The following is a 14,257-nucleotide window of genomic DNA, read 5'->3' as shown; positions in this document are numbered from 1 at the left end:
CAGCAACAGCCAGCACATCGTATCCAGCAGCCACCACAACGTCACCAGCAGCCACTACAGCGACAGTTGCAGCAGCAGCCACCCACACAGCCACTCCACTCACAGCCGCAGCAGCAACGCCAACGCGGTCCGGGTCGGCAGCATCGGCAACAGCTACAGCATCGCGACCAACATCCCCAGCCACTGGCCGAGGGGCGCCAATACCAAAGGGTCCAGCCGATGCAGCCGATCCCAAATCGTGCTCCGACGCCACGCCAACCCCAGCTACAGCAGCAGCCAGGCGCCCAGTGCGATGGGAGCTGTGCCCATAATCTGAAAAGATATGCCGGTAAAATTAGAGAGCTGGAAGAAAAACTGGCAGCAATTTCAACGAAACTGACAAACCTGCTGCAGGCAAGGGACGAGAGCACGGGAGGAGCCACAACGGACAACAACAGCAGCAGCAGCATCCACACAGCCATCACCACGACCAGCACCAAATACGCACTTTGACGCCGCAGCCATATCGGAATCCGAACCCGATATGGACTGCGAAGCAATTAATGACGATGATGACCACGAGTGGACCGACCACGATCCATTCGACGATCTGGAGGGTCTGGGCCAAGTGTGGAGGGCCCAAATCGACAGCGCACGCGGAAGCATGCGATCGGGCGGCGCCTATTGATGTGCCCAATCGTCGATCCAGAGACAGCCACTGCAACAAAGGAAAGAGACGTCAATACGGACAACAACGAAAAACGGCCAAAACACACAAAAATCACACGTACCTGCCAATCACCAGACAGAGCTGACCATCAAGAAGCTGCCTCGCCATCAACAATGACAATTTCCTGCCAAAGGGATGGAAAAGGAGGCCTTCTTTGATGACGCTGCCGCCTGACCATGGCCGTGACGTCACGGCAATCCGAACCAACAGCTGCCATTTCCAACGACGACACAGATGCTGGCGCCTGTTGCCGCTCCACTGGGTCACACCCGTCTCTCATGCCTGGCCTGCTTCCTCTCTCCCTCATCCTCATCTTCGCTCCCACTGTCGATGAGGGCGCGGCGTCGTTTTGGTGTTGGTGGGATTGGTGGCATTTGTGTAGGCTGGGCTATGGCTCGCTCCGCTCTTGCGCGTCGGCTTGCCGGCTCTCCTCCGTCTTCTCCCTCTCCCGTTACTCCTGAACAGTTTTGTGCGTCCAAGAGCGTGAGAGGCGGGAAAAGTGGCAGTGAGAGCGGCGTCTTTTCGGCCTTTCCCTTTGTGGTTGGCGCGGTTTTTGTGATGGGGCTCGAGGGGGGAGTGGCTGTGGCCGTGGCTATATCGGCCATGGCAATGGCTGGGTACTCACTCGATGGATGGCTGTGGCGTCGGCGCTGTGCATTGGCTGGGGCGTTGGTGGTGGCGCCTGCGCCGAGGGCTCTGCTGCTGCTGCTGCTATTGGCGGTGTTTGTGTTGGTGTTGTTGGCTGCTACTGCTGCTGCTAGGGCGTCTCTGCGGGCCGCTCTGCCGCCGTCGCTGTGGCGTCTGGTTGACCCTCGTCTGGCCATTCCTCTGGTCATGGCTGGCTGTTGGTTTGTGTGTTGGCGATCTGCTGCCCGTTTGTTGTTTTTAATTGAAAAGTCTCTTGTGTGTGTGTGTTTGTGTTTAAAGTATTTATTGGCACTTTTATTCTTTTTTGTTTTATGATGTGGACGGGAACAAAAGTTTGTCAAGGTAATTAATGGGTGTGGTGGAGGAAGGGCGGCACGGCACGGCACGGCACACAACAGACACCACAAAAGAAAACAGGGCAACACAGAAAAAGAAAACGTCAATGGCGACACGGCACAGAACAACGAAAAAAGCGACACGACACGAAACGGTTTTGGCACGTCCGACGATCGCGACCTCTCGAGCGGGTGGACGAGATGAGAGTGGCGGACGAGGTTCATGGCGGTACTCTCACATGTCCGCCAACTCCCATACTCTCTCCTCCACACTCGAATGGCCCGATCGCCGATCGTCATTTACCGGTGCTCTCACCCCCGGTTCCACTTTCACTCACCCCAATATTGAGTGAGATGAAAGTGGTCCGAGGGCAGCAGCACCGATAAGTAGGCAATGGAGAATTGGAATAGCCGTTTGTTTTAGTGGCTGTGTGTGTTGTCGTTGTCGTTGGTTAGCGGCCAGTGTCTTATGTTTGTGCTGTGTGTAGTGGCTGCTCTGTTGTTGGGGGATGTTATAGGATGGGGGGGATAAATGCCTGCTCCCGTATAACCGCCCGGATACTGTAAACTTCCGGATCTTTCGATCCGGGCGCGTGACGCTCCGATGAGTCGCCCGCATAGCATCATATGGGCGGTTGAAATGGCTTTATTGGGGCGTTTGGCAGAGTGGCGGAGGTTGGCAGTGTTAATTTTGCTCCTGCTCAACCGCATTTGGCATTTAGTGGCAGTTGAAGTGGGTAGGGGGTGGGGAGAAATTGGCTGGGCATAAATTGCCGAATTTGCGACCGATAACACACTGGGCATTGATAAATGCATTTTAAATTTGAAATGGCTTTTTGGTGTGTTATCGGTCATAGTCTGGTATTTGCGTGGTATTTTTGGTAATACCACGTGTCAAGGGGAATTATGGGAATGGCAGATAGGTTGGGAAGAAGAGTAAGAAGGTAAAACTAATTAGAAAACTACGAAAAATATACAATTAACTACAGAAAAACTACATTAATTTACAAAAACTTAATTCTAATATCACAGGTAAGTAACTAAAACTATCTACGGACATGCAAAAACTACAAAAAACAACAGGATTGACATCTACAACAAATACATTGATGCAGACGAGGTAAAATAAACGATAATTGACATACATTTACAACATATAAACATATTAATTATATTTATTTTATTTCTAACAGGAGGACAAACAACAACGGAGCACCGGCAGGCATATCAAACGCAATGCGAACATTACGCTGTATACCGGCCGGCTCTGTTGTCCCCCTGTGTCTTGTTTAGTGGCGATGGCTGGATTGATGGTGTTGGCGTGCATCGTGGGCAAAGTTGGAGATGGCGAGCGGCTCTAGTCCGGCCGCCCACGTTGCATCTGTCTGTTGGTTTAATGCAGCAGACCGAGTGGCACTGGTCCGGCCACCCGAGATGCGTTGTCCAGTGTGTTGGCGTTGACATCGGTGTGTGATGTCAGACTGTCAGTATTATTGGCCGCATCCAAGTGGCAACTGGTCCGGCCACCAGGATACGTTGTCGATTTACTTGTTGATTGGCCGCATCCGAGTGGCTGCTGGTCCGGCCACCAGGATGCGTTGTCAGCAGAGTTGGCCTGGCCTCCTCGGCCACGTTCGTCATCGGTTCAAAAAAGGCCTCCTTTTCCGCCCCTTTGGCAGAAAATTGATGATGTTCATGGCGAGGCAGCTGCTGTGGGGGCAGCTCTGTCTGGTGATTGGCAGGTACGTGTGTTTTTGTGTTTTGGGCGTTTTTTTTTTTTTCGTGTTGGCGTGTATTGACTGTTTTCCTTTGTATTTTAGTGGCTGGCCTCTGGACTTCTGTTGGAATTGACGGCAGTGCTGCTGATGAGGCCTCCAAATTACGCCCATTATGCCTCAAGAGAGTTCCAGGAGTGGCGAGGCAGCTGCTGGAGGGGCAGCTCTGTCGGTTTAATAGCAGGTGAGTATGTTTGTTGGTCATTTGCAGATTGTTGTTAATTGTGTTTAATTATACCCGATACTCAAAATGAGAATTGGGGTATATTAGATTTGTGGTAAAAGTGGATGTGTGTAACGTCCAGAAGGAATCATTACCGACCCCATAAAGTATATATATTCTTGATCAGCATCAATAGCCGAGTCGATTGAGCCCTGTCTGTCTGTCCGTCTGTCCGTCCGTCCGTCCCCTTCAGCGCCTAGTGCTCAAGGACTATAAGAGCTAGAGCAACGATGTTTTGGATCCAGACTTCTGTGATATGTCACTGCTACAAAAATATTTCAAAACTTCGCCCCGCCCACTTCCGCCCCCACAAAGGACGAAATGCTGTGGCATCCACATTTTTAAAGATACGATAAAACCAAAAACGCAGAATCGGTGAGGATGACCATATCTTCTACAGTGCAAAATCTGAACCAGATCGTATAATGATTATAGCCAGAATCAAGAAAACAATTTCATTCTTTCTCGCTCTGTCTCTCTCTAGCACACAGGTTTCATGGTCGGTTTTGTCAATTGCAAAATATGAGTTCAAGGATCTCAGAACCTATAAGAGCCAGAGCAACCAAATTTGGTATCCACACTCCTGTGATATCGGACCTTGACCGTTTCGTGTCCAAATTTCGCCACACCCCCTTCCTCCCCCGCAAAGGACGAAAATCTGGGGCATCCACAAATCTCAGAGACTATTAAGGCTAGAGTAACCAAATTTGGTATCCGCACTTCTGTTAGATCTCACTATAAAACGTATATCTCAGAATTTCGCCCCACCCCTTTTCGCCCCCACAAAAGACGAAAATCTGTTGCATCCACAATATTGCACATTCGAGAAAACTAAAAACGCAGAATCATAGATAATGACCATATCTATCAGATTGCTGAATCTGGATCAGATCGGATCATTTTTGTAGCCAAAAGCAAGAAATCAATTTTCAGTGGCTACGCAGCGCCCGACGTCACGCTCAGACTGATTTTCTGTCTCTCTCGCACGCACTCTTTGTCGTGTCGTTTAATATTAGCGGCGTCTGCCGGAGGAGAGTTATACTGACTTAGTATCGGGTATAACCGTAGAGTTGCGGTGTCCGCAGCAACTCACAACGTTCCCCCTCGTTTTTTTCTATTTTTAGGTTTTATTGGCATTAAACTTCTGCTATTTGTCGCAATCAGTAGACGCCGTTTAATCCGTCGCTTTCGGAGTCGCCACTGGATTCTCCATTTAGAAACCTACCTAGGTCCTCATAAGGCTCTTCATCGGTCCATTGGCTTTCGTCGTCCATGTCCATATCCGGCTCACCGTCCGATATGGCCACTGCTGCTGCTGTATTGGCGGCTATTGGAACCGCTGCTGCTGCTGCTGCAGCCAATCTGATGAGCTGCTCTGCCATCCGTTCGATCCTCCTTTCCAACTCTGTTATACGCTGTACGTACAATTGCATGTTTTGAGCGCAGCTGCCATCACACTGGGCGTCTGGCCGCTGCTGCTGCTGGTGTTGGCGTGGCGTCGGAGCATCATTCGCGATCGGCTGCATCGGCTGGACCCTCTGGTGTTGGCGCCCCCTGGTCGATGGCTGGGGATGTTGGTCGCCATACCGATGCTGCTGCCGATGCTGCCGATCCGGTTGGTGTTGGCGTTGCTGCTGCGGATTATGGAGTGGCTGTGGATGTGGCTGCTGCTGGCGACGTTGTATTGGCTGGTGTCGCTGTTGGCTTGGCTGTGGCTGCTGTCTGCGACGCTCCTCCTCCCTGGCGACCCTGTGGGCCACGAGCCTCTGCCTGGCTGCCTTGTAGGATGGGCATCCTTTGTATGAGCTGATGTGCTGGCCCTGGCAGTTGGCGCATTTGGGATTGACGGCCCTTGGCTTGCTGCACTCCGTCGTCAGGTGCCCGCCCGCGCATTTCATGCAAACTGCAGCGCGTCTACAATATGCGCGGGTGTGGCCAAACACCTGACATCGATGGCACTGGGCAGGGTCACGGGAGACTCCAAGTCTCTCAACCGTGACGGGCCTCCCACCCAGGCGTCGCAGCTTTAACACCCCGCATTGGCCACGGTCCGGTTTGGGGGCGATATCAGCCTCGAAGAGGTTGAATTGGCGGCTGCGATCAAATCGATCGGTGATCACCCTTACAAACCGAACCGTGAACCCCTCATTCAGCATGCTGCTGCGAATCCAATCCGGCGGCGTGGAGTGGGAGAGTCCTCGGATGAGGATCCTCAAGCCACGTTCCTGGCTGGGCTGATGCCCGAATTCGCCGTGCCGGATGTCATCGTCGGTGGTAGTGGCAGGGGTGTTTGTGATGGTGATGGCGGTGGTGGTGTTGTTGATTGTATTGGCAGGTGTATTTGTATTTGTATTGGCGTCATTATTATCTCTATTGTTAATTGTGGTATTGTCTGTGTGAATGTCTGGTGATTGTCTATGTATTGGCTGTTTTCGATGTTGGTGATGGCTGTGGGTCTGGCTATTGGCAATTATAGTAGTGGCATGGGCAGGGGCAGGGGCAGGGGCATGTGTTGGCTGTGCAGATTGCGGCATAGTGGCAGGATCGGCAACTGTGTTGGTGTTGGCTGCATGTGCCGTCCGTTTCTGCTGCTTCTGCTGTTGCTCCCTCAGCTCGTGCTGCCTCAGCTGCTCCTGGACAATAGCCTCCAGCTCCTCCATTGTCTGCCTTTTCTTCTTCGGCTTCCTAATTGGCGGCCGCTGCTGCCGCTGCTGGTGATGGCAGCCCAGTCTTCTGGCCTGCTTCCTCTCACCCTCATCCTCATCTTCGCTCCCACTGTCGATGAGGGCGCGGCGTCGTTTTGGTGTTGGTGGGATTGGCTGTGATTGTGGTTGTGATTGTGGTTGTGTAGTTGCTGCTGTTTGTCGTAGGATTGGTGCTGACTGGGCTATGGCTCGGATCGACCCGCTGCTCGAACTCGAACCAAGTTCGACACGCAACGGGTTCGATCCGGTCGTGTGTGTGTGTGTGGCGTCCCGTTGGCCGTTTTGGCGCTCCGCTCTTGCGCGTCGGCTAGCCGGCTCTCCTCCGTCTTCTCCCTCTCCCGTTACTCCCGAACGGTTTTGTATGTCCGAGAGCGTGAGAGGCGGGAAAAGCGGCAGCGAGAGCGGCGTCCCATCGGCCCTTCCCTTTGCGCTTGGCGCGGTTTTTGTGATGTGTCTCGAGGGGGGAGTGGGTGTGGGCGTGGATATATCGGCCATGGCAATGGCTGGGTACTCACTCGATGGAAGGCTGTGGCGTCGGCGCTCTGCATTGGCTGGGGCGTTGGTTTTGGCGCCTGCGCCGAGGGCTCTGCTGCTGCTGCTGCTATTGGCGGTGTTTGTGTTGGTGTTGTTGGCTGCTGCTGCTGCTGCTAGGGCGCCTCTGCGGGCCGCTCTGCCGCCGTCGCTGTGTCGTCTGGTTGTCCCTCGTCTGGCCATTCCTCTGGTCATGGCTGGCTGTTGGTTTGTGTGTTGGCGATCTGCTGCCTGTTTGTTGTTCTTTAATTGAAAAGTCTCTTGTGTGTGTTTGTATTTAATGTATTTATTGGCACCTTAGTTCCCTTTTTTTCTTGTCTATCACAGTTATCTCTTTTAGTTTGTGATGTTTGTAGTGGCACAGGAACTAAAGCTTGTCGGAGATAGTAGTGGGTGGGGTGAAGGAAGGGCTGGAGCGTGGTGGATTGGCGAGGAGCACTTTTCCGCGTTTGGAATGGTCATGTGCAGCGGTGAATGGTGAGGGGGGGGGGGGGGGCGACACAAAATGGCTGCTGCCTGGCTTGGCTTGGCGTCGTCTTACCTTCACTGTCTTTATTTTTTGGCACCAGAGCACAAATGACACGGCAAACGATAAACGACAAAACAGTCAAAACGACAAACGACACGGGCAACACTGATGGCAACGAACAAACAAACTTGCGATTTTATTTTATTTTAATGGCGGCGGCGATGGTTCAATTTATATACGTCCGACGATCGCGACCTCTCGAGCGGGTGGACGAGATGAGAGTGGCGGACGAGGTTCATGGTGGAACTCTCACATGTCCGCCAACTCCGCCACTCCCACGCCGGTCGTCACTTACCGGTGCTCTCACCCCCGGTTCCACTTTCACTCACCCCAATATTCAGTGAGATGAAAGTAGTCCGAGGGCAGAAGCACCGATAAGTAGGCAATGGAAGATTTGAACGGCCTTCTGTTTCAGTGGCTGTGTGTGTTGTTGTTGGGCAATGGCCCGTGTCTAATGTTTCTCTGTGCTGTCTGAATTGGCTGCTCTGTTGTCAAGGATGGGATGGGATGGGAAGGGGAAAGTTTGCCTGCTCCCGTATAACCGCCCGGATACTTTCAACTTCCGGATCTTACGATCCGGGCGCGAGACGCTCCGAAGAGTCGACCGCATAGCATCTTGTGGGCGGTTGTATTGGCATTGTTGGGGCATTTGGCTGAGTGGCGAAGGATGGCAGTGTTCATTTTATTCCTGCTCAGCCTCATTTGTCATTTAGTGGCATTTGAGGTGGGTGGGGGGTGGGTGAGGAATTGGCTGGGCATAATTGCCGAAGTTGCGACCGATAACACACTGGGCATTGAGAAATGCAATTTGAATTTGTATTGGCTTTTTTGGTGTGTTATCGGTCAAGTCTGGTATTTGCGTGGTATTTTTAGTAATACCAAATGTCAGGGGAAATATGGGAATGGCAGATAGGTGGGGAAGAAGAGGAAAAAGGTAATAAAACTAATCAGAAAACTACTAATAATATACAATTAACCACAGAAAAACTACATTAATTTACAAAAACTTGTTCCTAACTAAAACTATGGACAAACTATCTACGGACATGCAAAAACTGCAGAAACAACAGGATTGACATCTACAACAAATACATTGATGCAGACGAGGTAAAATAAACGATAATTGACATACTTTTACAACATATAAACATATTAATTATATTTATTTTATTTCTAACAGGAGGACAAACTACAACGAAGCACCGGCCGGCATAACAAACGCAATGCGAACATTACGCTGTATACCGGCCGGCTCTGTTGTCCCCCTGTGTGTTGTTTATTGGCTGGATGTGTGTATTCGCGTGCATCGTGGGCAATGATGGTGTTGATGGCAAGCGGCTCTGGTCCGGCCGCCCACGCTGCATCTGTCTGGTGGAGATGGCGCATCCAATCGAGTGGCACTGGTCCGGCCACCCGAGATGCGAACGTGGGATGGAGTGGCATTGACATCGGTGTGTGATGCCAACGAATCATGTAATTGGCCGCATCCAAGTGGCTGCTGGTCCGGCCACCAGTATGCGTTGTCAGCAGAGTTGGCCTGGCCTCCTCGGCCACGTTCGTCATCGGTTCAAAAAAAGGCCTCCTTTTCCGCCCCTTTGGCAGAAAATTGATGTTAATGGCGAGGCAGCTGCTGGGGGGCAGCTCTGTCTGGTGATTGGCAGGTACGTGTGTTTTTGTGTGTTTTGGGCGTTTTTTTGTGTTGGCGTGAATTGGCTGTTTTTCTTTGTATTTTAGTGGCTGGCCTCTGGACTTCTGTTGGAATTGACGGTAGTGCTGCTGATGAGGTCTCCAAATTTCGCCCATTATGCCTCAAGAGAGTTGCAGGAGTGGCGAGGCAGCTGCTGGAGGGGCAGCTCTGTCAGTTTAATAGCAGGTGAGTATGTTTAATGGTCATTTGCAGATTGTTGTTAATTGTGTTTAATTTTGTCTATTTTTAGGTTTTATTGCCATTAAACTTCTGCTATTTGGCGCAATCAGTAGACGCCGTATAATCCGTCGCTTTCAAAGTCGCCACTGGATTGTCCATTTAGGAACCTACGTAGGTCATCGAAAGGCTCTTCGTCGGTCCATTGGCTGTCGTCGTCCATGTCCATATCCGGCTCACTGTCCGATATGGCTACTGCTGCTGCTGTATTGGCGGCTGGTTGTGATGGCGGCGGGTGTGTAGGTGGTGTTGTCTGTAGTGGCGGCATGGCTGCCAAGCCCCCGCCTCTAGCCTCTGTCAGGTTTGCGATCAGCGTGGCCATTGCTGCCAACCTTTCCTCCAGCATTTTGAGTTTAATGGCGCTCTCTTTTAGATGTTTGGCACAGCTGCCATCGCACTGAGCTGCTGGCCGCTGCTGCTGCTGGTGTTGGCGTGGCGTCGGGGCATCATTCGCGATCGGTTGCATCGGCTGGACCCTCTGGTGTTGGCGCCCCCTGGTCGATGGCTGGGGATGATGGTCGCCATACTGATGCTGTTGCCGATGCTGCCGACCCGGTTGTTGTTGGCGTTGCTGCTGCGGGTTATGGAGTGGCTGTGGATGTGGCTGCTGCTGGCGGCGTTGGATTGGCTGTTGTCGGTGTGGTGTTGGCTGCTGCTGCTGCCGTCGATGCTCCTCCTCCCTGGCGAGCCTGTGGGCCGGGAGCCGCTGCCTGGCTGCCTTGTAGGCGCTGCAGCCCTTGTAGGCGCTGATGTGGGCGCCCTGGCAGTTGGCGCACTTGGGAGCAACGTTCCTTGGCTTGCTGCACTCCGTCGTCAGATGTCCACCCGCGCATTTCATGCAGACAGCAGCTCGTCTACAGTATGCGCGGGTGTGGCCAAACACCTGGCATCGATGGCACTGGGCGGGGTCACGGGAGACTCCAAGTCTCTCAACCGTGATGGGCCTCCCACCCAGGCGTCGCAGCTTCAACACCCCGCATTGGCCACGGGCCGGGTTGGGGGGGATATCAGCCCCGAAGAGGGTGAATTGGCGGCTGCGATCAAATCGATCGGTGATCACCCTTACAAACCGAACCGTGAACCCCTCATTCAGCATGCTGCTGCGAATCCAATCCGGCGGCGTGGAGTGGGAGAGTCCTCGGATGAGGATCCTCAAGCCACGTTCCTGGCTGGGCTGATGCCCGAATTCGCCGTGCCGGATGTCATCGTCGGTGGTAGTGGCAGGGGTGTTTGTGATGGTGATGGCGGTGGTGGTGTTGGTGTTTGTATTGGCAGGTGTATTTGTATTTTTATTGGCGTCATTATTATCTCTAATGTTAATTGTGGTATTGTCTGTGTGAATGGCTGGTGATTGTCTATGTATTGGCTGTTGTCGATGTTGGTGATGGCTTTGGGTCTGGCTATTGGCAATTATAGTAGTGGCAGGGGCAGGGGCAGGGGCATGTGTTGGCTGTGCAGATTGCGGCATAGTGGCAGGATCGGCAACTGTGTTGGTGTTGGCTGCATTTGCCGTCCGTTTCTGCTGCTTCTGCTGTTGCTCCCTCAGCTCGTGCTGCCTCAGCTGCTCCTGGACAATAGCCTCCAGCTCCTCCATTGTCTGCCTTTTCTTCTTCGGCTTCCTAATTGGCGGCCGCTGCTGCCGCTGCTGGTGATGGCGGCCCCGTCTTCTGGCCTGCTTCCTCTCAACCTCATCCTCATCCTCGCTCCCACTGTCGATGAGGGCGCGGCGTCGTTTTGGTGTTGGTGGGATTGACGGCATTTGTGCAGGCTCAGCATTGGCCCGGATCGACCCACTGCTCGAGCTCGAACCAGGTTCGACTCGCAACAGGTTCGACCCGGTCGTGTGTGTGTGTGTGGCTGCCCGTTGGCCGTTTTGGCGCTCCGCTCTTGCGCGTCGGCTTGCCGGCTCTCCTCCGTCTTCTCCCTCTACCGTTACTCCCGAACAGTTTTGTATGTCCGAGAGCGTGAGAGGCGGGAAAAGTGGCGTCTTTTCGGCCTTTCCCTTTGTGTTTGGCGGGATTTTGGGATTTGGCGGGGTTGCGGGATTTGCAGTTGGTATTGGCGCTGCTGTTGCTGCTGATGTGATGGGGCTCGAGGGGGAGTGGCTGTGGCCGTGGATATATCGGCCATGGCAATGGCTGGGTACTCACTCGCTGGGTGGCTGTGGCGTCGGCGCTCTGCATTGGCTGGGGCGTTGGTATTGGCGCCTGCGCCGAGGGCTCTGCTGCTGCTGCTGCTATTGGCGGTGTTGGTGTTGGTGTTGTTGAATGCTGCTGGTCCGGCCACCCAGATGAGGAGGTGTTTGTTTTGGCTTTGATTTTAATTCGTGTTTATTTGCAGGTACTGTCGGCGTTTGGATGTTATTTGTGGCGACCCTTGTCTGGTTTGTGTTGGCGTAAAACAGCAGGTGAGTATTTTGTGTTTTGGCAGTCTGTTTCTCCCTCCTGTTTCTTCTTCCTTTTGCAGGATTTGCTGGCGTCCGGCGGCTCAACACCAGGACATCCCGCCCTCACATAATTGGCATGAGAGACGGGTGCGACCCAGTGGAGCGGCAACAGGCGCCAGCATCTGCGTCGTCGTTGGAAATGGCAGCTGTATGTTTGGAGTGGCGTGACGTCACGGCCATGGTCAGGCGGCAGCGTCATCAGAAAGGGGCCTCCTTTTCCTTCCCTTTGGCAGGAATTGTCAGTGTTGATGGCGAGGCAGCTTCCTGCTGGGCAGCTCTGTCTGGTGATTGGCAGGTAAGTGTGGATTTCATGTGTTTTGGCCGTTTTTCGTGTTGTCGTGGTGCATGTGGTGGTGGTGCAGATGGTGGGCAGTGGCAGTAGCTTTGGTGCTGCTGCTTGAGGCTACAGCGGTGCTGGCGACCGTGCTGGCTGGCCCGGACGCGGACGCGGACGCCAGGCGATGGCTATTCAGGAGCAGGGTGGCCGTGCTGCCCGAGCTGGGACTGCTGCCGGGGCTGGGATTGTTGCTGTTGCTGCTGGAACTATTGCTGTTGGCGCCGCTGTTCTGTGGCTGCTTCTTATAGACGGCCATCAGCGGGTCGGAGGCGCGGCGAATGCTGTTCATTCGTGCTGCTGTCGCGGCTGCTGCCGAGTAGCTGATGTTGCTGCTGTTTCCCCCTGCACTGCGTCGCATATTGTTGCCGTTGCTGCTCCCGCTACTGCCGCCGCACCTGTTGACGGAACTGTGGCCGTTGTGGCTGCTGGTGCTGCTGTGTCCGGGGCAGACTAGCGTCTCCTCCAGCTGAAACTTCTTGACCAGAGCCTTCACCGAGGTGGCCGATCCATGGGACTCTCCCGTGGGTGCCTTGCGGATCACTTTCGGTGTGGTGGGCGCATCGGGAAAGAGTGTCAGGGTGGCCACCACTGTGGCGAACTCGTCGAGGCCGTTGCTGCCCAGCTGGATGGTGGCCTGCACCGGGGGCTTCTTCACAAATGTCGCCGTGTATGTGTTATCCTTGTCCGAGTCGGAGGCTCGACGTGTGGGTGTCACGATCTGAGTGGGCTTGGCGGACAGGCAGACCGTGTTGCTCTGTCCGTGTCCATTGCTGGTCAGCGTGTGTATGGCTGTCGTTGTCTCTGTGCTGGTGCTGGTGCTGGTGCTGCTTATGGGGCTTCCCAGGAGCTTCCCGGTGGCAATGAGTATTTTTGAGATGCTGCTACTGCTCCCATTGCTGTGGGCCCGATGGTGGCCATTGTGCGTGGGTTTGTTGCTGCCACTGCTTGGCTTCTGTTGCTTTTGTTGTTCCTGTGACTGCTGTTGCTGTTCCTGCTCCTCTGCCTTCTCCTCGGCCACTGGCTCCTCCACTTCCTCATCCTCAAGGTCGTCTTCTTCCTCCTCCTCTTCCTCTTCCTCTTCAGCATCGCTCTGAGCCTGCAGATACATTTGTCTATCCATCGAGCTCTCATCCTTCAGCCAGACATGTTCCAGGCATTCAGCGGCACTCATGCGATCGTTTGGCTTAATTCGCAATGCGCGGCGTATGAAATCGATGGCCACTGGCGAGACGCCACAGAATAGGTTGTCCGGAAAGGTGAGCGCACACTGCGAGATATTGAGGAAGGTCTCCTGCTTGGTGTTCCCGCCAAAGGGCGAGAAGCCGGAGAGCAAGACATAGGTGAGAACGCCCACGGACCAGATGTCCGTCAGCAGGGAGAGTGGCTCGTACTGGAGCACCTCGGGGGCCACGTAGTCGGGTGTGCCGGCCATCTCGCGGACATTGATGCCCTCGCACACAACGCGCGAGATCCCAAAGTCACAGAGCTTGAGGCCATCTTCTATACGCTCGCCGGCGAGCAAAATGTTCTGTGGCTTGAGGTCCAGGTGGGCAATGGATCGGTCGTGGAGAAACTTGAGAGCCTTCAGCACCTCTCGCATGCAGTGGCGGGCCTGGGCCTCTGTCAGGCACTCCTCGTTGTCCAGTATAGTCTGCAGCTCGCCACCAGTGGCCAGTTCCAGCAGCAGGGCTGTGTCCGAACGGGTCTCGTGGACCGCATTCAGATTGACAATGTTCTCCTCGCCCTCGCAGAGTATTAGGACGGCGATCTCGTGTTTGATCTCCTTGTCGCTGCTCTGTGCGCGTCGGCGTCGCTTCAAGAACTTTGCCGCGAAATGGGAGCCCGTGTTCTTGTGAATGGCACGGCGAACGGCGGCGAATTTGCCTCTGGCAAACGGCGTCTGTTCCACCTCGTAGATCTCGTTGATGTCATGCGACACGAGCAATCCGTTAAAGCGTTCGGCATCTACATCCAAAAGGCCATCGCCTATGGGAAAGATTCCCTTTTCGGTGAACATGATCTATCGATCTGTGCCGTGTCGCCATTGACGTTTTTTTTCTGTGTTGCCCTGTTTTCTTTTTGTGGTGTCTGTCGT

At 53.8% G+C, this 14,257-nt stretch overlaps 1 protein-coding gene across 1 annotated transcript; it reads right to left on the bottom strand.

The window, feature by feature from the left end:
* Positions 1–12,023: 12,023 nt before the first annotated feature.
* Positions 12,024–14,257, bottom strand: LOC117195130 (death-associated protein kinase related-like). Its single transcript, XM_033399782.1, has 2 exons — positions 12,151–14,257; positions 12,024–12,049 (listed from the first exon to the last, which is right to left on the bottom strand). The coding sequence occupies exons 1-2, from the start codon at positions 14,177–14,179 to the stop codon at positions 12,024–12,026; spliced, it is 2,055 nt and encodes a 684-aa protein (XP_033255673.1). The 5' UTR covers positions 14,180–14,257.

This window comes from Drosophila miranda (genome assembly GCF_003369915.1).
Source record: "Drosophila miranda strain MSH22 chromosome Y unlocalized genomic scaffold, D.miranda_PacBio2.1 Contig_Y6_pilon, whole genome shotgun sequence".
Lineage (NCBI taxonomy): Eukaryota > Metazoa > Arthropoda > Insecta > Diptera > Drosophilidae > Drosophila > Drosophila miranda.
The sequence above is the reverse complement of the archived record's forward strand: the minus strand, read 5'-3'. Positions and strand labels throughout refer to the sequence as shown.